The following is a 24,487-nucleotide window of genomic DNA, read 5'->3' as shown; positions in this document are numbered from 1 at the left end:
GTCTTGAGCACTGAGGGACTTAAGAAGCAGTAGAAGTGCTAAACTGAAGAATGCCTTTAAAAAAATGAGATATGATTCACATACCATAGAATTCACCACCTTTAAGTGTTACAATTCAGTGGTTTTAGTGTATTCAAAGACTCTGTGACTGTCACTACTTTGTAATTTCAGAATATTTTCATCACCCTAAAAAGAAACCCTGTGCCCACTAGCAGTCACTCCCCATTCCTTCCCTCCCTGCAGCCCTTGGCAGCCACCAGTCTGCTTTCTGTCTCTACGGATTCGCCTAGTCTGGACATTTCATATAAATGGAATCATGTAGTATGTGGCCTTTCGTGTCTGGTTGCTTTCACTCATTGTGTTTTCAAGGTTCATTTGCATTGTATAACGTATCAATGCTGCATTCCTTTTTTTGGCTGAATAATATTCCATGGTGTGAATATAGCACGTTTGGTTCATCCTTTCACCAGTCCATGGGCAAGCTGGATCGTCTGACATTTAAAGGATGCCTTTTGAGTGACCGTTGAGCATCTTCAGTGACATTGTCAGTGACTGTTGATAAGTGAGAGTGAAATAAAATGTGGCAGTTCCTAACCTCTTTTTAGTATGGCCTCCTGCCACGGTGTACCCACCGCCGCCAAGGAGTGACGGGACACAGGCACCAGGAAGGCGCATTCCTTTTGGGCACTATCCCCGTTCTGTGTGTTGTATGTTCCTCTGTCTTCCACCTTATTACTAGGCTTTGCATTTCCAGCAGAGTTTGCAGAGTCAGTGGGAAGGGCACTTGGAGGTATTTGGATTAAATAATCGAGCTTGTCAGGTGACTAGTCTGTTAGAGGCAAAAGGAATCCATTCTCAGATTTAATTAGGTTGGATCCTTTTACGAGGGATCTCAGCTCACTGCAACCTCTGCCTCATGGGTTTAAGCGATCCTCCCACCTCAGCCTCCCAAGTAGCTGGACTACAGGCACACGCCACCACACCTGACTAGTTTTTGCCATATTGGCCAGGCTGGTCTTGAACTCCTGGCTTCAAGTGATCTGCCCGCCTCAGTCTCCCAAAGTGCTGTGATTACAGGTGTGAGCCACCATGCCCGACTGGAGCTGTTTTCTTAATTCATAGACTGAGCTGTTCTGTTGTTTTTCTGGTACAATTATAGTACTCTGCTATCTGACTTTATTGGTGTTTTATGTTACTATCTTCAGATTGCTCTCAGTACAATTTTGGGATAGGCTGCCTAAGGCAGGTAATGTGTTTTATTTAGACTAAGCAGTTGATGTACCTATCCACTTTTATTTTTTACATATTTGAGAGATGCGTATTTTCTAAAGGAAATAAAGTCCTTCAACTCTGTTAGGGCAGAATGCACTAAAAACAAACACAAAAAACCTTGAAGGTGATATTTGTAGTCCTGGAATAGTTTGGTTATTTTCTGAATCAGCATGAAGTGCTTTCACAGTAGAATTAGAAATGCATCTTTCAAATATACTAACTTAGTGGTTTTAACCTTGACTGTATGTTAGAACCACTGAGACCTTTTAAAAAAGTAAGTTGTATATCCCACTAGCTTTTGTAGCTTTTCTTTTTCTTCTTTTCTGGATGCAGGATGTTGAAGTGAAGATGTGGTGGTTATACTTGTGTGATATTTTGAATTTTCCATTGTTTTCTGGTAGGAGCAGTGACCGACTCTGCTAACAGCACAAGAGCCAAAAATGTGAATGCCATCCTGGTTCAGGATATTAAAGGGCAGCTAGATAGGTTTCCCATGGTTGGTGCAGGTGGTGAGGGATGCCACAGTCAAGGAAGGCAAACCAGAGCTCAGAATGAAGGTGCATCTATTAGTGAAACTCACAATTGCCATTATACTAGAGAAAAGACTGAGTGTTCCCTTGTTTTGAAGATAAAGTGGGGTCAAAGCAACCATTACAGTAGAAATTAAAGGTCTGTCCTTTCAGAACCTCTTATAAAGGCGTGGGTGGCTTGTGGCCCAGGAAAGCATCCGGTGCTGCCTGCGTTGTGTAATCCTGCAGTGCATTGTAAACTGTGTGCTAATGAAAATGGTTTGCTTTTCCACAGGTAGGTGCCTCGGCTTCACCCCTGGGAAGTTTTATCTAAGTGGTCTGGAGGGGAATCTGGGCATCAGGATTTTTTAAAAGCGCCCCAGGTGATTGTAACATGCAGCTGGTATTGAGATTCTCTTGTAAATGGAGTATTCTTGCACCTGCTTCCCGTCTGAAGTCTTGACTAGACATCCTGTTGTATAATTCACTGCACTCTAATTATTTGAAAACTGGTTGTACTATTTGAGATAAATGGAAACTCTGTTGAGAATATTGACTGAAATGGACACCTCATTTTTTTTACCACGTTTATTGCAATGAACAAAGGGTGTTTTCTCACTGACCTTTCTGAGAGACATTTTTAACCTAAGGTTTCTCAGTCTTGGTAAAATTGACATTTGGGGCTAGATAATTCTTTATTGTGGGAGATTGTTCTGTTTATTATAGAATTTTTAGCAGTGTGCCTTGCCCCTACCCACTGAATGCCAGCAGTATTCTGCTGTACCCCTACAGTTGCGACAAACAAAAATGCTTCCAGACATTGCCAAGTGTCTTAGGGGGAAAAGCTGCTCCTGGTTGAGAGCCACTGGCTTCAACCCATGAATAGATTGGAGGTACTTAAAGTAGTTAGGATCCAATTCAGCTGAAGGTTACCAGAAACCTCCCAAATAATGATGGCATCCAAAGTATAGCAGCTTTTTCCCCAGATTGATTGAGGTACATGTGACCAATAAAAATTCTGTATATTTAAGGTGTACAGCATCATATATTTATTTAGAGATAGGTTCTCGCTGTCACCCAGGCTGGAGTGCAGTGGTGCAATCACAGCTCACTGCAGCCTTGGCCTTCTGGGCTCAAGGGATCCTCCCTCCTGCCTCAGCCTCCCAAAGTGCTGGGATTACAGGGGTGTGCCACCATGCCTGGCTGATATTTGATGTGTGTACACATTGTGGAGTAATTACCGCAATCAAGCTAATTCACATATCAATTACCTCACATGGTTACCTTTTTGTGTGTGTGGTGAGAACACCTAGGATCAACTCTTAGCAGATTTCAAGTATATCATATGGTATTACCAACTGTAGTCACCATGCTGTGTGTTAGCTCTCCAGGAGTTACTCACCTTTGTACCATTTAACCAGCATCTTCCAGTCTCCCTACCACCTTCAACCCCTGGTAACCACCATTCTACTCTCTGCTTTTAGGAGTTGGACTGTTTCAGATTCTACATGTATGTGAGACAATGCAGTATTTGGCTTATTTTTTTTTAGCACAGTGTCCTCCAGGTTCACCCACATTGTTGCCAATGGCAGAGTTTCCTTCTTTGTTAAGGCTGAATAGTAAAGCAGGCAGCCCAGGACTTGTGGTATGGGGACTCCTTCCTTCTCAAGGACCCAGTCTCCTTCCAGCTCACTGCTCTGCCATCCAGAGTTTTCATGGTCCGGGGTGGATTCTAGAATTTCACCCACCGTATCCTAATTCCAGCAAGCAGGATGAAGGCAAGGAAAAATGATGACAGAGGGTATACACTGGCGGTCTTTTTCTTTTGGACACAGAGTCTCGCTCTGTCACCCAGGCTGGAATACAGTGGTGCGATCTCAGCTCACTGCAGCCTCCACCTCCCGGGTTCAAACGATTTTTCTGCCTCAGCCTCCCAAGTAGCTGGGACTACAGGCATGCCCCACCACGCCAGGCTAATTGTTGTATTTTGGTAGAGACAGGATTTCACCATATTGGCCAGGCTGGTCTTAAATATGGCTGTTGTTTATTATCTATGGGATCCTGGGTAAGGGAGGGAGGCCACTGTGCCGGGATAATTTTTGCATTATCTGTGGAGATGAGGTATCATTGTGTTGCCCAGGCTGGGTCTCAAACTTCTGGCCTCAAACTATCCACCAACCTTGGCCTCCCAAAGTGTTGGAATTACAGATGTGAGCCACCACGCCAGGCTGCAATTTTATTTAAATAGAGAAAAGCTTATAATAACCAAAATGCCTAACAAAAAGGGTTTGGTTAAAAAGATTTTTGGTGTATCTATACAATGGAATACCATATATTGGTCATGGTGTAGCATTAGAATATTTAATTGTGGTGGAAAATATTAATTATAAATTAGTAAATAAAAAAGGCTCTAAGGCAATATGCATAGCATAAACCTAGTTTTATAAAACAAAAAAATTATGTTTGCATAGAAAAAGATTATAAAGATAGTCCAAATGTTAATAGCGGTTAACTTTGAATGTTGTGCTTTGTATATTTTCTCATTTTCTTCAATGAACATATGCTACTTTAGAGAAAGTAAAAACTGGTGCAGACTGAGAAAGTAACATCTGCCCAGCCATTTATCGGACTGGTATAACAGACACTAAAGCCACCTACAAAGTAAACAGGAAACAATATTTCCCCTAAGTACCTGCCATGGCAGTAAAATGTCATAATGATCCCCTTCTTTGTGCTTTCGTATTCACTGAGAAACTTTGTTTTCAAAAATCTTAAACTGCCAGTTCCTGTTTGAAATTATATCAGTAAGAATGACAGATTCTACTTTTGCCTGGATGATCTAAGTCAGCTTGACACAAAGAAGCAGCTTCGATTCACGACCCAGATGCAGAGCTGCAGTTATGGGGTTTCTGGACTCAGTATATCTATCTCACAGTCCTTCAGGAAAAGAGACCCTGGATCCACCCAACGTTGACCCCTTTACACAGCCCTGCCTTGAGCCTATCAAAATGCTGCTTCATTTAAACTTCACCTTCACTCCACTGTTCCCTAGAATCCCATAGTAATGTTATGTTTTCCCTCGTTTGGAGAGACGCCCCACAGGTTCCACTGCTACACTGTCTCTTGCTCTTTGTGGCGGTCAACTGACCTGAGTTTGCTGGACTAGAGTGATTCTGGTGGTCTCAGGTTGATTGGACTAAAATGCTTCTGTAATGAGGAAAAAGTAAGGCTGCTTCAGATTTGTACATATTTAACAAACATATACACATACCATTTCCCCAGATAGTACATATCTAAAGACTCAGTAACTGTGTTAAGGAAGAATAATAATGAACATTGAACTCTCACTGCGGGGCAGGCTGTGTTTTAAGATTTTTAAGGGTATTATCTAATTTAATGTGTATAACAACCCTTTGAGGAGAACTTACTGTTACTCTTTTTTAGAAATGACAGTGCTTTAGTTTAGAAAGCTTAAATCATCTTCCCAGGATGACACAGTGTGTGTTAGAAACAGGATTTGAACACAGGCCATCCAGTGTGAGCGTTCACATTCTTCACTACTCTGATACACTTTCTCAGTTATCCAGCAGTCCCTTTTCGTAGTGCCATAGATAGGAAAAAACTTCAGCTTAACTGACTAAAAGCATCATGGCTTTCTTTATTCACATGTTCTTTAACTGAAGTGCCGCTAACAAAAACATTCCTAGCCTGTGGCAACTCTGAAAACATTATTATAAAATTCTTTAGGCCGGGTGTGGTGGCTCACGCCTGAAATCCCAGCACTTAGGGAGGCTACGGCGGGTAGATCACTTGAGGCCAGGAGTTCAAGACCAGCCTGGACCACATAGTGAAACCTCATCTCTACAAAAAATACAAAAATTAGCCAGGCATGGTCGCGCACACCTGTAATCCCAGCATTCCAGAGGCTGAGACATGAGAATCGCTTGAACCTGGGAGGTGGAAGTTGCTGTGAGTCGAAATTGCACCATTGCACTCCAGTTTGGGCAACAGAGTGAGACTCCGTCTCTAAATATAAATATAAATAAAAATTCTTTGGTTTTTCATAAGCGCTTGTAATATGTATGGTATTCTACTCCATAATCTTGCTAATTTTTATAAAACACTGTTTTAAACCATTTATCACATTGCATACCTGAGACTAAGGTTTGGCCAGCCTTTGACTCTCCCATGAAATTACAGCATGTGCATGTCTGGACAGGCTGGAAGGCAGTGGCGCAATCTCAGCTCACCGCAACCTCCACCTCCCAGGTTCAAGTGATTCTCCTGCCTCAGCCTCCCGAGTAGCTGGGACTGCAGGCGCCGGCCACTATGCACGGCTAATTTTTTTTTTTTTTTTGTATTTTAGTAAAAACAGAGTTTCACTATGTTGGCCAGGCTGGTCTTGAACTCCTGACCTCAAGTGATCTACCCACCTCGGCCTCGCAAAGTGCTGGGATTACAGGCATGAGCCACCCTGCCCAGGCTCGAATCTGTGAATATCTAAGGTGATCACTTTGAATTGCTGTGTAGCATTTCAGTGAGTTTGAGATTGTTGGGAAGCGTTCAGAAACACAAACTTGCTCTTTTTATTTAGCCAGTTGTAAAATACCAAAGAGAGTTGAGGTGGCCGCTCTGGGGAGCAGATGGCGTTATCTTTGTGTGGCTTTTCCTTATCACTGGGACAAAGGATACTGTAGGTAGGATCTTGCCAGAGTTGGAAAACAGCTGAATTCTTGTTATGCCCCTCCTCCCTAATACTTGACTTTACATTATTTTGCAAAATATATACCAACAATCTGTGCACTTTTGATCAAGGGAAAGTATACAAATATCAACCCTCCTGATTCTTGAACCGAACTCAGCACTTGCAAAGTCGTATCCTCCTCTGGAGAAAGAAAGCCAAGTGAGTTCCAGGTAACTCTGGAAGCCCGTGTCCTCAAGCATAGCCAGCATTTGGATATGTTTGGATGTATATATTGTATAGTTTTGTTGAGAAAAAACAAGAATGAAAAAGTCAATCATTTCCTCTTGATATCCAGTAACAGTGAATTAAACAAATTCAATAATCATCTTCAGATACCCACTATGTGCAAAGTGCTGTGTGCAGAAGGTCTGGTGAGTACTAAGATGAACTGGTTACACTCCTTGGATTCCACCCCCTGCCGTCAAGTGTTTGCAGTCCAGCACAAGAGACCCATGTGACTATAAGTAGCTAAGTAGGAAGCAAGATCCTAAGACTGGAAGTGGAGTGTAAAGCACCAAGGAAGTGGGTAGGAGCCAATATTTTATTCTACAGCAGAGAAATCTTAAGAAAGCTTCAGAGAGGAATGGCCATGAATGGAGTGTTGAATAAGAGTTACTCGGATTTCAGCAGATAAGGGGAAGTGTTGGTATGCAGGAAGAAACAGGAGTATTGTTAAGAAGAAGGAGAAATATTAATGAGAAGGGAGTCAGGAAAGACCTGGAGTGTGTTCATGGTATCACATTTGGTCTGGTTTGGCAGAAACAGTATGCAGGAGGGATATAGAAGGCAGTAAAGCTGGAAAGATGATCTGGCATTGGCCATACTTATGTACTTAGAATAACCGTAGAGAAGATAAGTATTAACCTATATTGAATTTTAGAGTAGCAGGAAAATGGTTAGGAGCATGAGCTTTAGAAGCCAGGCAAGCCTTGGATTGTCATTCCGTCTCTAGGACTGAAAAGCAATGGGACCTTGTATAGATCTCATAGAATTCTAATTTCCTTCTCTGTAATGTGGATGTAATTATAGCACCTTATTATGAAGGTTAAGTGAGATAATATAAATTAAAATATCGAAACAGGTACCCAGTACAATCTATGAATGTTAGCCGGTATTACATTATAATTTTATGGTTTCGTTAAAACAAATCTTTAACTCTTTACTCGGATGGTGTGTATTTTCTTTGGTACCCTTAATGACTCATTTGTTCCAAAGCATGAATCACCAAGAATATCAAAAGAATAAATTGTTCAAAATATTATTTGTACCTGTTAAGTGTTAGAAATGTTGATTCTTGTTAATTTAGCTCATTAATATCTATTGAGTGCCTACCATATGTTTAGTGCCAAGCTATATATACTATAGGAGAATATAAGACACAACTCCTGTGTTTAAGAGGCTCTTGATCTAGTTGGGGAGAAAAAAGTAGTATATCTTTATTATACACAAAACTATGTAGTTTTCGGCCTACATTCTTAGGCTCAAAAGTGTGTCAACATTGTTTGAAGGTGTATTAGGCCTTGAAATGACTGGGCACACCATTTTCTTTGTTCACAGCCTTCTTTGTGGAAGTGTGACTCTTTAAAACAGCAATATGAAAGAGTAAATTGATACTATTATAGAGCAGAAGTAATTCAGGATTTCAGAGAAGACAGATATTGGTGTGCTTTATAGGGATGGGGAAGACTTGAGGGAAGAAGTAATATATGTAAGATCTAGGTAGGTGGACAAGTAGGAAGACTGCCTTCCAGCAGGAAACAAAGCATGAGACTGTAGTTTTGAGAGGGCAATATAGAAACCAGCCTGGCTTAATTAGGTTCACATTCATAGGGAGAAAAAAAATGAAGTTGTTGGATAATAGAGCCAGTGCCAAGTTGTGAAGGGAATGCAGGCAGGAATGTGGGGTTATTCATTTGGGGAGGTGCAGGGGGTATTGAACAAGGGAGAGATGAGGTGAGTGGTTCCGTAGGAGATGAGGTGAGTGTTGACAGGTGCTCAGGATGGTTTGGATGGGAGAGAGGACTGAAGTCAGGGAGACAGACCATTTAGCCATTGCAGTGACCCACTCAGGAAAGAAGGCAACCTGAAATGGTAGTAGCTGAAGGTAGAGTAGGCAAGGAGCTTATTTAAAGGCATTCAAAGGACCATCCACAGGGCTTTGAAACTGGTGTTTATTGGTAGTGTAGGTACCTAAGATGATTTTGAGAAGGATGATGGTACTAGTAGAGAAATGGAGAGGTGAGGAAACCTTACTATGGAAGAAAGAAGGTTAGTTCAGCTTGAATAGGCTTAGGTACATAGGTAGATAGATAAAACAGCTTAGAAAAAGTTAAAAATGACTCATAAGTCTACCATTTTAACACAACTGCCCTTCATTTCATCTCTATTTTGTCTTGTACTTCTGGCTCATATATACACAAAGATACATATCTGCAATCATAAATGTATGTGCCATTTTGCATTTTAAAAATTAATCTGTCATAAACATCTATTTTCATGTAGTCTTTATTATTATAAGTATTACTGGCTGGATGCTTTCTGTTTAATCTGATATGTCCTGAAAGCAAGGACCATATTGGTGGTGTTCATTTCTGTCTGTCTAGAACATAAGAAAAGATTAAGAAGCATTTGTTTAATGAAAGCATTATTGGCCATACTCATTATTGACCATGAGTATTTTCATGAGTTTCTTTGTAGAACTTGCTGCAACAAACATGTATATGATAGTTTGGGCTCTGGGTTTTTATTTTTGTTTTTTTCTTTTGTTAAACTGTTACCTTATGATAAATTCTTGAAATTGGAATTGCTGTGTGGAAGCACATTAAGTCTTCCTCAGAAAGCTCTCTGTCAGTTGGAGTGGCATTTGGCCACAAGACAACTTGACATGCAGCAACTTAAATGAGGCAGGTGTTTATTTTCCCCACGTCGCCACATGTCCTGAGATTGGTAGTTGGGGGCTGTTTTGATGGTTCATTATGTCGTTGGAACCCTGAACTCCTCCTGTCTTCTTATTGCATCATCCTTAGCTTGTAGTTTTTGTTTTTGTGTTTTGAGACAGGGTCTTGCTCTGTTGCCCGGGCTGGAGTGCAGTAACACGATCATAGCTCACTGCAACCTCAACCACCCAGGCTCAAGTGATCATCCTGCTTCAGGCTCCTGAGTAGCTGGTACTACAGGTGTGCGCCACCATGCCCAGCTAATTTTTTTTTTATTTTTAGTAGAGACAGGGTCTCCCTTTGTTTCCCAGGCTGGTCTCAAACTCCTGGGCTCAAGCAATCCTCCCACCTCAGCCTCCCTAAGTATTAGGATTATCAGCATGAGCCACTACACCTGGCCTTTTTCTGTTTTGGGGTTTGTTTTGTTTTTTGAAGAAACAGGGTCTTGCTCTGTCATCCAGGCTGGAGTGCAGTGGCACAATCATAGCTCACTGTGACTTTGAACTCCTGGGTCCAATTGATCCTTCTGCCTCATCCTCCAGAGTAGCTAGGACTACCGGCATGCATCACCACTCCCAGCCAACTTTTTAATTTTTTGTAGAGATGAGATCTCACTATACTGCCTAGGCTCTGGAACTCCTGGCCTCAAGCAATCCTTCTGCCTCAGCCTCCTAAAACATTGGGATTACAAGTGTGAGCCACTGTGCCCGGCCTAGCCTGTGGCTTTTACCCTCATGATTGTAAGGTACTGCTGTGCCTTTAGCCAATTGCATCCTTGTTTTACACAGAAAAATGAGGGAAGGGTGAAGACTTAAAGTTGGAAAGGGCTTTTCTGTGGAGGCTGCTTTTAGCCCACTTTCCTGGAATCCCTCACCAGTGACTTTTGCCTATCTCCAAGGCTAGAATGATATCACCTGGCCATCTCTGACTGCTGGTGAGAAAGCTAGCCTTTTTAGCTAGGTATGTCACTTTCCCTGATAAAACTGTAGGTCACTTAGCAAGGAAAGAAGGGAGACTGGACATTGGGCAGGCAGCCGGCAGCGTCTGCCACCATCTCTGGCTGGCATGCCAACACTGATCCTGACAACCTGCTCTGAGGTCATGAGAGTCAGGCACTGATGTTTATATTACCCTGATGAAAAAATAAGATGCAAATTTGTAAGGAGTCCACGAGTAGCTATGACTAAGATAAATTTGTCTCTCCTCTGGGTTTTAGTTGAAAGCAAAAGAATGTATGTAATTGTGTGCTCTAAAAGCCAGCCATATATAACATTAAATCTTAGAACACTGCACGGCTTGTGTTCAAAGTAAGAATTAATGTTAAATAATTTTATTACCAGCAGATGAATTAATTCATATAATTAAGGGCTAGGAAACACTCAGGATAAGCCCGTTTGATTAGGGCAATACTTAGTAATCATTAAAGGGCACTTAAGAATTTGGGTTTGTTAAAGCATTGAGTTTATGCTTAAAATAGCTACAACTCCAGGGTTGTACTCAGCACTTAAAATGTAGAATTTTATTTATGTTTCCTGACTTGGAGGTCTTCTTAGGCACACATATTTATAGCTGGTGCTCTAATCTCATGCTTCTCAGCTCTCCGTGTGCCTTAGAATTGCCAGGGGAGCTTTAAAAATATTGATGCAAGTCCTGGTGTAGATATTTTGATTCTGCTGGGTGGGGACCGTCTTCTAAATGAGAAGCAATGAGGCAGTGCACTCAGGTGGGGCAGTGGGGCTGCCCGGGAGAGGACAGCTTTGAGAACGATTGAAGACGGCACCATCCAGTGGAACTTCCTGCCGTGAAGAAAATGTTCTACTTGCACCGCCCAGCGTGGTCCACAAGTCACAGGTACTGTGGATCATTTGAAATGTGGCTAGTGTGATTGAGGAACTAAACGTTTGTTAGTTTAATTGGATAGCCACGTGTAGCTCGTGATCACCTTATAGGACAGTGCAAATTTAAGAAGTGGAATCAGCTGGCTCTGCTCACTTAGGCGTATGGAGGAGAGGGAGGCTGACCATAACCTCAGAGTTTCTACAGGCAGTTATGCTTCTGGTATAGAGAACAGAGTGGGGTGAGGAGGCTCGTGGTGATTACATGAGGGCCTCAGAAGTGACTAGCACGTGGTGTGGGGCCCGGCCTATTGCAGATGCTCAGTCCCTGTCGATTGTTTTAATGAGCCATGGGCAGGATTCAGCTCCCGTGTGATGTTTGTTTAGTGTAAAGACAGTCTAAAGTTATTTCTGAAAATAGTATTTTCTTCCTCTTAAATCTTTTTTCCTTTTCTCTTTTTAAAAATCAGGTATCAAATTGTAGTGGAAATAATCCAAGCGACTACAATCAGCAGTTTTCCCCAACTGAAGAGCCACAAAGGTAAGAGCTGGTTTGTTTTCTTCAGTTCTGCATCTGAAAGGGCGGCCTGATCCCCGGGCTTCTCCCTCCTGTCAGGTCTTTGGCAAATAGGAGCTTTTCTGGCTTACACTGAAATACTTCAATTTATTAGAACAATACTATTACAGTATTAGAGAAGTGTAAATATAATTTCATCCTAACAAAAACCTTTGTTTGTATTTCTGTATTCCCGTATAAACTTTATTCAGCTGCAGTCATAATTTTTAGAAGGTTAGAATCATTTAGTATATAATGTTTCTGTTCTGTTTTTAAATTAAACATGATTACATAATTCTTTTTCACATATTGAAATTTAATAGTTCTATCTTGAAACATAATCTTGATGGTCATTTAAATGACTCCAGTTAAGTTGAGGTTTCATAATTTACTTAATCTTTTCCTTTATTTTCCTTTTTTAAGCATTTTTAAAGGAATTATAAAATCTTTTTCCTTTATTTAAGCATTGGATTGCTAATAGCTTTTTCTGTCTTTCCACTCTTGTGTTGTAGTTTTGTTGGGGGGCGGGGAGGGTGGCATATATATATATATATATATATATATCTTTTCTTCCTGTTTGTTTCTCTTCCAGTGAAGTAAGATTCTTTCCCAGGCAGGATACCAAAGAATGATTAATGTGTGAGGATGGCTTTCAACTCCCTTGTAGTTTGCCTGATGCTAGAATATTCCCCCTTGCAAGCACAAAGGTAGAGAATGTGTAAAATCCAGAGTGCAGAGCAGGTCTTGCTTTGCAGCTGAGAGGCAGCAACACTGCTTTCACCTGGAAGAATAGACATTCCACAAAAACCTCCAGGCCTGCTCAAGTCTCTGCCAAGGAGAGGAAGTAGAGTGCTAAAAGAACAGGGAAGAGTTGGGCCAAAGACATTAGAGCATGCTTTCAGGTTTCTCATCAGCACACAGAAGCAAAGGAAGCTTGGGCTGGGGACTTGGACCTGGACTTGCTCCCTGAGCCTGACAGAAGGTGGGAGCAAGTAGAAAGCAAATATAGGTATAGACGATGAAGAGGCACTGATTCCTCAGCTCAGCCTGTAAGGAAGCCTGTGCAAATACGTCCATTCAGCAGTGTTTACTGAGCACCTACTGAGTGATAATGATACAGCAGTAAACAAAACCAAACCTCTGCATTCTGATTCCCCAAACTAGGCTGGGAGGAAGTTAGACAATCAACAGAAAATATGTGGTGATTTCAGATGGTCACATGTTCCTTGGAGAAAAACAAAGTTGGGATGCAGGGAGCCCTGGTAGGAAGCGCTGGTTCTGCTGCAGGGGAGGCTAATTCTGCATTCAGTTAGTGAGTTGGGGAAGACCTCACTCAGATGGTAGGCAGTGATCTGGAAGCCTTGGGGTATCTGGAGAAGGGCAGGTGCCAAATCCTGATGCAGAAACTTCCAGGGTTTATGGAAACTGATGGGGCTGAAGAAAGGGAGAGAAGCCAACCACGAGCTCAGAGAGGCGGCAGGGAACCCAGTCACAAGGGCCTGATTGGTACTGCGGGGACTTGGGATTTTACGCTGAATGAGGATGTCTTTAAATGGGCTTTTGAGCTAAGGAGACTTGATCTAATGAATTCCTACAAGAGCAGTGGACTCTGTTCCTCTCTTTATCATTGTTCTTGCAGAGAAGATGCTTCACTTCCAGACAAATAGGTAATTGTTTGAAAGAGAACACTGCAGAGGCATGCTTTCTTCCACTGTAATCTTTTTTAGTGCCCCTCTTTGAGTTCAGTCAGCAAAATACCTTTCTTATTTTGTTATTCCATTAGTTTGCTAGGGCTGCCATTAAAAAGTGCAAGCTGGGTGGTTTAAACAACAGAAATTAGTTTTCTCACAGTTTTGGAAGCTGGAATCCCAAGACCAAGGTGTCAGCAAGGTAGTTCCTTCTGAGAGCGGTGAGGAAGGACCTGCTCCAGGCCTCTGCCTGTCTGCAGATGGCCATCTTCTCCCTGTGTCTTCACATTGTCCTTCTTTTGTACCTGTCTTTCCTTCATGTCTACATTTTCTGTTCTTACAAGGATGCCAGTCATATTGCATAGGGGCCCACCTAATGACTGCATTTTAACTTGATTGACTCGGCAAAGACTCTGTCTCCAAATAAGGTCACATCCTAAGGTACTTGACGTTAGTACTTCAGCATCTGAATTTATTTTGGGAGTGCGGGAAGGACACGATTCAGCCCATAACAGTTATGTTATAGACATTCTCAGTGATGCTTGATTCTTTCGTGTCTGTTTTCCGTTTAAGCTGTCCTTGCGACTCTTTTGGGTATCCTGGCTTCCTTCTGTGATTTAAGCACGGAGGAAAAGACAAACTAAGCACTCTTGGGGCCTTGGAGCCGTTTTGCCTGGGACAGAAAACACTGAATACTGGTTTCATTGCTTCTCTGAGGTTACTGGTTAGCAGTGATTGTCACCGCCAGCCTCTGTGTCCGCATAGTATAATGCTGCAGTGACTTTAATCTTCCTGCTTTTTGCACAGTTAAACTGCTTAGGTAAACTCTTACTTGCTTTGTGCTTAATTCAAAATTTTAGCATGAGAATGTGTGTACATTTTTATATATAAGGACAAAGTAACTGGCGAGAATTTAGTCTTAATATGGTATATTCTGGTTGAATTTTAATTATAACTGAAGTTTTGGTTTATTGTAAGTATTAGTTTCTCTCTGCCCAAAATGATCAAAAAGGTCAGAATCTAGTTGAAAGAGAATGTATTCAAGTGCAGAAGTTGAGGACTACAGACAGGGACACACTGCCAGGCGCCTTGGGTGCTGCATAGAACAAAAGAGAGGCTCACGTTTTTAAAGAGAAAACACAAATCAGGAAAGGGGGCAATTACAAATGTTGTCAGGAATTCTCATGGGTTTACAGAAATAACATTGGTTAGTGCTTGGCTGTACATAAACTGTAATGTGTATGTATGACGTAATGTGTATGTATGACGTTTTATGACTGCTTGGCGTTAGTCTGGAGCCTGAATAGAAGTGGCTTTAAGAAGTAATTCTTTAGCTCATGGGAAAGTGTGACATGACCTCTGTTACATTCTAAATGCCTTTCTGGCCCTGATCATTTAAAGGAGCTCACATTCCTTAGGAAAAACATTTTTCTTTTGGGGAGAAGAGGGTTAATTGTGGTGAAATATACATAACAAAATTGACCATTTTTAAGTGTACAGTCTGTGACATTAATTACTTTCATACTGTTCTGTAGCCATCATTACCACCCGTCTCCAGAACTTTCCATCTTCCCAAACTGAAACTTCATACCCGTTAAACAATAACTCCACCTTCCCCACTCCCCTCAGCCCATGGCAACCACCATTCTACTTTCTGTCTCTCTGAATTTGACAAGTCTATGTACCTCATATAAGTAGAATCATACAATATATAAAAGGTTCTTCTGTCTCAATTCCTAGAGCTGCCATGGCAAAGTACCACAAACTGTCTGGCACAAACAACAAAAATGTATTCTCTCACCGTTTTGGAAGCAAGAAGTCTAAAACCAAGGCTTTGGCAGGGCCACGCTGCTTCTGAACGCGCTGGGGGAGTCTTCCGTGTCTGTGTTAGCTTTCCATGTTGCTGGCAATCCTTGGTGTTCCCCGGCCTGGAGATACATCACTCCAATCCCTGCCTCAGTCGTCACGTGATATTTTTCTCTGGTTTTGCGTCTCTGTTTCCTTAAAAGGGGCACTAGTCATATTGGATCAGGGCCCGCCCTGATTAAGCATGACTTTATCTTAACTTGATCACATCGGCAAAGACCCCATTTCCGAATAAGATCGCTTTAGTAGGTATGGGGGGGGTTAGGACTTCAACGTATCTTTTTGGGAGCACAATTCAACCCACTGCATTATAACTGGCAAGTTCAAGTATAGCATTTAGTTCCCTTTCTTGTGTGTGAAAATGCTGGAAATATTTCTTTTCAGCAAGCTTTCTGACCACGTTAAGAATTTCTGCCTTTTCTCCTTTTGGGTTAATTCTGGTATCAGTATTTAGCTTTTTCTACGTTAGTCTCTTTTATGACTATAATAGGGTTCAAAGTTAGGAAAAAACGCTTTGGCAAAAAGTAGACTAGCTGGAACTGTATAGGTAATTCCAGCCACCACATGCCTTCGTGTCCAGAAAAAGACAGGTTCCATGGAGTCAGTGCTCTGGCAAATGGTGCGGGTCTAGTAAGAAAGAAGGGAAGCACAGTGACGAGGGGAAAAAAACTAAATTGGACTTCTTTAAAAATGAAAAACTTGGCTGAGTGTAGTGACTCTTCTATAATCCCAGCACTTTGCGGGGACCAAGGAGGGAGGACTACTAGAGGACAGGAGTTTGTTTCAGACAGAGTTTCGCTCTTGTCAGCCAGGCTGGAGTACAATGACGCAGTCTCGGCTCACTGCAATCTCTACCTCCCAGGTTCAAGCGATTCTCCTGCCTCAGCCTCCCAAGTAGCTGGGATTACAGGCACCCACCACCATACCCGGCTAATTTTTTTGTATTTGTAGTGGAGGTGGAGTTTCACCATGTTGGCCAGGCTGGTCTTGAACTCCTGACCTCAGGTGATCCGCCTACCTCCACCTCCCAAAGTGCTGGGATTACAGGCGTGAGCCACCGTGCCCGGACATGGACAGGAGTTTTGAGGCCAGCCTGGGCAACACAGAAAGACCTTGTCTCTACAAAAAAATTTTAAAATATTATCCAGGCGTGGTGGCACACACCTATAGGCCCACTTGCTTGGGAGGTTGAGCTGGGAGGATTGCTTGAGCCCAGGAGGTCAAGGCTACAATGAGCTGTGATCATCCCACTGTACTCCAGCCTGGGTGACACAGCCAGACCCCATCTCAAAAATAAGAAATAAATGAAAAACTTACGTTTGTCAAGGGACATTATCAAGAAAATGAAAAGACAGCTCACAGAATGGAGGAAAAATATTTGCAAATCATGTATCTGATAAAGAGGTTGTATCTATAATATATAAAGAACTCTTATAACTAAGTAATCAAAAGAGCGATAACCCACTTGAAACTAACACAAGACATCACTTCATACCTTCTAGGGTAGCTAAAATGAAAGAGATAAGAACTGTTGGTGAGGATGTGGAGAAATTGGAAACCTTTCACATTGCTGTTGGAAATGGAAAATAGAAGACAATTTGGCAGTTCCTCAAAATTTTAAACATAGAATTACCATGTGACCTAGCATTTCTACTTCTAGGTGTGTACCCCAGAGAAATGAATTTGTATCTCCACAAAAAACTGGAATGTTTATAGTAGCATAATTTATAATAGACAAAAATTGGAAACAACCAAGTCACCATCAACAATGCATAAACAAAATATGGTATATCTAGACAATGGAGTATTATTCAACAAGAAAAAGGAATAAACTTTGAAAACCTTACGCCAAGTGAAAGACACCAGAAGCAATAGGGCACATATTGCGTGATTTCATTTATATGAAATGTCCAGAATAGGCAAATCTATAGACAGAAAGCAGTTCACTTTCAGAAAGCAGGTCATTTTCCAGTGTATGTTGCTAAGATGTCTTGATGTAATATTTACATTATATTTTTATGTATTTATTTTTTGAGACAGAGTCTCACTCTGTAGCCCAGGCAGGAGTGCAGTGGCACGATCTCGGCTCACTGCAAGCTCCACCTCCTGGGTTCACACTATTCTCCTGCCTCAGCCTCCCCGGTAGCTGGGACTACAGGCGCCCACCACTATGCCTGGCTAATTTTTTTTTATTTTTAGTAGAGACGGGGTTTCGTTGTGTTAGCCAGGATGGTCTCAATCTTCTGACCTCATGATCCGCCCGCCTTGGCCTCCCAAAGTGCTGGGATTACAGACGTGAGCCACCGCACCTGGCCCATATTCATAATTTTATAGTAATGAAAACATTTCAAAATACTGCCATGAGGGATTGCAGCACTAACAGAGTTAGAAAAACAATGTAAAACACAATTGTTTATAAACAGAAAATGAAAAAATAGATAAATGATGAAGACTTTAAAAAATATCTTTGGAGTATTCCAACTAGGAGGCTGATGCACCAAGTAGGAATAAGGTATTGAAATCTAGGACCTGGATAATGCTCGTGAAAAGGAAGGGATTGATCAGGAAGATCATGAAGGACAACAGCATGCTTAGCGACTCGCGGAAGGTGGAACAAAGGATCCAAGACAATGATAGTGCCAGTGCGATCTGCTGACTTTACAGAGGAGGGAACAGCTGTCAGTTAGTCTAAATCACTTTGATCAAAAGAAGTAAGCATCAAGCACGCATAAATGCAGCTCAAAACACTTTGCTCAGCGAGGTCATCTCTTCTAGTCAATGTGTCCCATTCCTGCAGGTTGATGAGATCAAGTTTGGGGTATAAAAGAAAAAGCCTTAGCACAGGAATTTGGGGGCCTTGGTTCAAGTTCACTTGTGCTGCTAGCTTCCTGATGGAATCTGCACAAGTCATTTTATTTCTCCAGGACTCAATTTTTTTCATCTTTAGATTGAGTGCTCTAGATAATCATAAAGGGTTCTCAGTGAAGATGTTGAAAGAGTCAGGGGTTACGTAGGGATTTGGTCTTGGACATCTTGGATTTGGGGCAAGAGGGGCATAGGAAAGTCCTCATTTGGCATTTCTAAGCTGGGATTCATGCTGTGGAGAGAGAACAACCCTGAAGAGAAATATTTGGAAGTTACCATTATAGAGACAGTAGTTAATAGTCTTCTGTTTCTGCTCTTTCCAAGTCAAGTATCAGTAAAGCTGATGCTGCTGCATTATTAGAGCAGGACAATGTATTAACAATCTGAAGTGACTTCTGCTAACTCATTATACCATCTGTTGTCTCCCCATTAAAATTCATATGTAGGTGCTTTCAATTTTAAATAATAAAGTTATAAATTAAGTGCAGATACTTTTTTTAAAGAAAAAATAAGAACAAATTTAGCATTCCTCCTTGTCCTTTTTCTTTTAACTCAGTATGAGTAACTTATTGGATGTTACAGGACGTCATTCTTGTATTTCTGTGATCTTTGGAGTTTTGAGGTATGGCTGGCAAATAAAAGTCTAATTTATAAAATGCTTCTAGATAGCTGCATTAAAAATAGCTATGTCATTGTTTCTCAGATTGACCTTCCCTTTAATTTATTTCAGTAAGAATGTGTTTCCCCCCTCCCATAAAAGTCAGGTCATTAGAGAAAGGTAAATTTTTAGCATTAAAAAATCTCCCCGGCCGGGCGCGGTGGCTCAAGCCTGCAATCCCAGCACTTTGGGAGGCCGAGACGGGTGGATCACGAGGTCAGGAGATCGAGACCATCCTGGCTAACACGGTGAAACCCCGTCTCTACTAAAAATACAAAAAACGAGCCGGGCGAGGTGGCGGGCGCCTGTAGTCCCAGCTACTGGGGAGGCTGAGGCAGGAGAATGGCGTAAACCCGGGAGGCGGAGCTTGCAGTGAGCTGAGATCTGGCCACTGCACTCCAGCCTGGGCGACAGAGTGAGACTCCGTCTCAAAAAAAAAAAAAAAAAAAAAAAAATCTCCCCAAAATATAATTGTTGAGTTGTTTTTTTGGAGATCTTTGCATCTTGGAGGTAATGTGATCTAGTGAAAATCAGACAAAGAACCAGAGAAAAGTAAGTCGTAAGTAATTTTGTTTCCAATGTTCTTTCTCCTTATTGTTGCGTTCTTTTTTATAAGTGGGAAACTGAGGAAGTTTAAAAGAAGAATGAACAGATGGATGATCCTAGGAATGTTTAGTATTCAGCCTAGAGATGGGAACTTTATTTGTGAATGTAGTGTATATTAATACACAATATAAATATGGTTTTGTTCCATATAAAGATGTTTCTGGTGAGTCTTTTTTTTGGAGACAGGGTCTGGCTTTGTCACCCACACTGAAGTGCAGCGGTGCAATCACAGCTCACTGCAGCCTTGACCTCCCGGATTCAAGCGATCGCTTCCCGAGTAGCTGGGATGACAGGTGCACACCACCGCGTCCAGCTCGTTTTTGTATTTCTGTAGAGATGGGGTTTCACCACATTGCTCAGGCTGATCTCAAACTCGAGGGCTCAATCGATCTGCCCACCTCAGCCTCTCAAAGTGCTGTAATTGATCTGAGCCACCGCACCTGGCCTGGCAAGTCTTTTTGAATCGCAATTGATATTGTGATGTAAGAGATGATATGCAATTGTGAAAATACTTTGAGGATTTTTTTTTTTTTTTTTACTTTTTTTTTATTTTTTATTTATTTATTTTTTAATTATACTTTAAGTTCTAGGGTACATGTGCATAACGTGCAGGTTTGTTACATATGTATACTTGTGCCATGTTGGGGTGCTGCACCCATCAACTCGTCAGCACCCATCAGTTCATCATTTATATCATGCATAACTCCCCAATGCAATCCCTCCCCCTCCCCCCTCCCCATGATAGGCCCCGGTGTGTGATGTTCCCCTTCCCGAGTCCAAGTGATCTCATTGTTCAGTTCCCACCTATGAGTGAGAACATGCGGTGTTTGGTTTTCTGTTCTTGTGATAGTTTGCTAAGAATGATGGTTTCCAGCTGCATCCATGTCCCTACAAAGGACGCAAACTCATCCTTTTTTATGGCTGCATAGTATTCCATGGTGTCTATGTGCCACATTTTCTTAATCCAGTCTGTCACAGATGGACATTTGGGTTGATTCCAAGTCTTTGCTATTGTGAATAGTGCCGCAATAAACATACGTGTGCATGTGTCTTTGTAGTAGAATAATTTATAATCCTTTGGGTATATACCCAGTAGTGGGATGCCTGGGTCATATGGTACATCTAGTTCTAGATCCTTGAGGACTGGTTCCCTGATGATGCTTGTGCTGCCTGTGCGGGAATCACACTGAGAACGACTGCTGCAGGTGATGCCGAGCCGCTGATAGATTCATATTTGTCTTTTAGTACCCAACTACCTAGCTTTTTATTTAGAACTAGACAGAACAGCTAGAGTAGTTGAGAAATGGTCTTTTAAAATCAGCTGGCCAAGTGTAGGAATTCTAGTAGTTATGGGACATAAACCAAATTTCCCCCGCAGTTTGATGTGAATGAACCCAGCACGTCTCCCTTTAAAGCTTTCTTCTCTGCTGTTCTGAATCCTGAAATGTCATCAAGCATATATACGGTGATTCAAGAGTCACGTTCATTCAGCTTACTACAGCAAAGAACATGAGGTCGATTTGAGTGCACTGGAAACTGCTGTGTATAAATAGTACACACTTGGGAGTGATACACTCAGGGTACAGATCAGGAGGGTTTGCCTTTTTACTCACTTTTAAAAATTGTACATCTTACCCAAGTGTAATTAAAGTTTTTAAAGAGTGTAACTAGTTTTACAATTTAATATATCAATTAGAACTGTAGAATATGTAGAATATGTGTGTGTACATACACAAACACATAGACACTGTTACTTGCTGATAAGAATCATAATGATTTCCATTAGGAATTTTTTTTTTTTTTGAGACAGAGCCTCTGTCACCCAGGCTGGAGTACAATGGCACGATCTCAGCTTACTGCCACCTCTGCCTCCAGGGTTCCAGCGCTTCCCCTGCCTCATTCTTCCAAGTAGCTGGGATTACAGGCACCTGCCACCATGCCCAGCTAATTTTTTTTTTTTTTTTTTGTATTTTTAGTAGAGATGGGGTTTCACCCTGCTGGCCAAACTGGTCTCAAACTCCTGACCTCAAGTGATCCACCCGCCTCAGCCTCCGAAAGTGCTGGGATTACAGGTGTGAGCCACTAGGCCCGGCCAGGAATTCTTTTTTTAATGATATTATGTAGCTTCTTTGTCCATTTTAGAATGTAAAGGTTTCCCTGCCTGAAAGAAGAGAGCTGGCTAATCTATGGACTCTTGTGGACTTCTCAGGGTCTTTTCTAATGTTTTGATGTGATCTGATTTTCTAGCATTGCAGTGAAGTGATACAAACTATTCCACATTTATGAATGACCTAAACTCATAGAATATCCTGCTATGGTTTGAATATTTGTGTCCCCCAAAATTCATATGTTGAAACCTAATCACCAAGATGATGGTATTACAAAGTGGGACTTTTGGGAGGTGATTGGATCATGAGGGTTTCACCTTCATGCATGGTATTAATGCCTGTGGTATTATGATTATTGTGACACACACACACACACACACACACACACACACACAGGTTTTCTTCCATGGTTCCTGGCTCGTAACTCACATAGCCCTTGTTGTAGTGTTTTATTGTAATGTTGGGGCACTTTAGGCCTCAGAAGCAGACCTCAGGAAACCACATCTCTCTCTCTGACCTTTTCCTACCCTCCTTTCACCTGCCCAAGGCAGGACTGTCATCCGGTTATGGATCATAAGACCCTCATTCCAAAGAGGGTCCTGCCCCATACCACGAAAGAAGAAATGCTACACAGAAGAGGCCAAGAAGAATCTAAACAGGTGGGCCTTGCTGGGTGTCCCCCTCAGTCTGTTAGTATTAGATCACACTCCTTCTGTCCAATCACATTTCAACACAGTTGTCTTCAGTCCTGCCTATCCACCGAAGCCTCCATAAAAGGCCTAATGACCGTGTTCAAGGAGGTTCCTGGAGGGTGACACACCCAGCGAGGTCATGGAAGCTCTGCACCCCTTCCCCCATACCTTGCCTTGTGCATCTCTTCATCTGTATCCTTAGTCAACCTTTTTTTTTTTTTTTTTTTTTTTTTTTGAAACAGATCTCTCTCTGTTGCCCAGGCTGGAGTGCAGTGGTGCAATCTCGGCTCACTGCAACAACCTCTGCCTCCCAGGTTCCAGTGATTCTCCTGCCCTATTCTGCTGAGTAGCTGGGATTACAGGCACCTGCATTGTGCGTCTCTTTATCTATATCCTTAGTCAGACTTTTTATTACTTTTTTTTCTTTTTTGAGACAGAGCCTCTCTCTGTTGCCCAGGCTGGAGTGCAGTGGCACGATGTAGGCTCACTGCAGCCTCCTCCTGGGTTCAAGTGATTCTTGTGCCTCAGACTCCTGAGTAGCTGGAACCACAGGCATGTACCACCACACTTGGCTAATTTTTGTATTTTTAGTAGAGACAGGGTTTCACCATGTTGCCCAGACTGGTCTCGAACTCCTGACATCAAGTGATCTGCCCGCCTCGGCCTTCCAAAGTGCTGGGATTACAGGCGTGAGCCACCATGCCTGGCCCTTAGTCACACTTTTTTATTTTTATTTTTTGAGACGGAGTCTTGCTCTGTCACCCAGGCTGGAGTGCATCAGTATGATCTTGGCTCACTACAAACTTGGCCTCCTGGGTTCCAACGATTCTTCTGTAATCCCGGGTAGCTGGAATTACAGGTGCCCATCACCACACCCAGCTAATTTTTTTTTTTTTTTTTTTAGTAGAGACAGGGTTTCACCATGTTGGTTAGACTAGTCTCAAACTCCGGACCTCAGATGATCCACTTGCCTCGTCCTCCCAAAGTGCTGGGATTACATCGTCAGACTTTTTATAATAAACTGGTAAACACAAGTCAGAGTTTCCCTGAGTTCTGTGAGCTGTGGTAATGAATTAATCAAACTCAAAGAGGGGCCTGTGGGAACCCTGACCTGAAGCTGGTTGATCAGAAGTTCTGGAGGCCTAGACTTGCAACTAGTGTCCTGTAGCGGGGCAGTCTTGTGGACTGATCCATCTGCCTGTGGGATCTGACACTGTCTTTAAGTGGAGAACACTGGAATTGAATTAGAGGACACCCAGCACTAGCTTGGTGTTTGGGGAAAAAACCTCCACACGTTTGGTCACAGAAGTCTTTGGTATTGATTGTTGTGGTGTGAGAGCAAAGGAAAAAGGCAGTTGGAGTTGGTTTTTCCTTGCCGTGCCCTTATGAAAGAGGCATCAGAGACTGCCTTGCACCTTCCGCCATGTGAGGTTGTGGTGCGGAGACGCCGACTCTGCCAGCACCTTCTCGTGGACTTCCAGCCTCCAGAGCTGTGCGGAGTAAATGTCTGTTGTTCATATGCCACGCAGTCTGTGGTGTTCTGTTCGAGCCGACTGAGTGGACTACGACCAGTTCTCAGGCTGTTTCCCTGCCATTGCCCCAAGGGCTCTTGCAAGGGTTCCTCCCTGCCCAGTCCTTGAACCTCCAGCACTACCTCCAGTGCCTGCCGTCCCTTCCCCACTGTCACCACCTGGCCCTCACCCATTCCCTGCCTGAAGGACTACGGGCTCGGGCACTTCCGTTGCGCTCGCTGTAGTCTCATGAGTTTATAACCAACTCTACTCGCCCTCTCTCCCCCAGGAGAACTTCAGTCCTCATAGACTCTAACACCTGCATTTTATACAAATAAAGCTGACGTCCAGGGATGTTAAACAACTTACCTGGTTTGAATAGAACTAGTTAGTCACACACTAATCCGACACAAATCCAGAACTTGAGCCCAAGTCTCCTGAGTTTCGTCCTGGGCTCCTGCCCACAACAAACATTGTACGGGGTCAGATCTGAGTTCCCAAATCTGCTCAACTCACAGTGCCGATTTGGGAACAGGGTTCTGCTTGCAATTTTATATGTGGATTTAATTGCTATATTATTCCTTTAAAAACATATTGCAAGCCTGTTGGAGAGCCTTAAACCAACGGGAGTGCTAGGAGTT

At 42.4% G+C, this 24,487-nt stretch overlaps 1 protein-coding gene across 1 annotated transcript in view; it reads left to right on the top strand.

The window, feature by feature from the left end:
* The window catches only part of SNX25 (sorting nexin 25), a 143,702-nt gene that overhangs the window by 59,950 nt on the left and 59,265 nt on the right, over nt 1-24,487 (top strand). The window contains 1 exon segment of the mRNA XM_010377950.2: nt 11,767-11,837. Coding sequence (XP_010376252.2) covers nt 11,767-11,837 — 71 coding nt within the window.

Source organism: Rhinopithecus roxellana, chromosome 2 (genome assembly GCF_007565055.1).
Source record: "Rhinopithecus roxellana isolate Shanxi Qingling chromosome 2, ASM756505v1, whole genome shotgun sequence".
In the NCBI taxonomy this organism is placed as follows: Eukaryota; Metazoa; Chordata; class Mammalia; order Primates; family Cercopithecidae; genus Rhinopithecus; species Rhinopithecus roxellana.
This window is presented reverse-complemented; position numbering and strand designations above follow the sequence as displayed.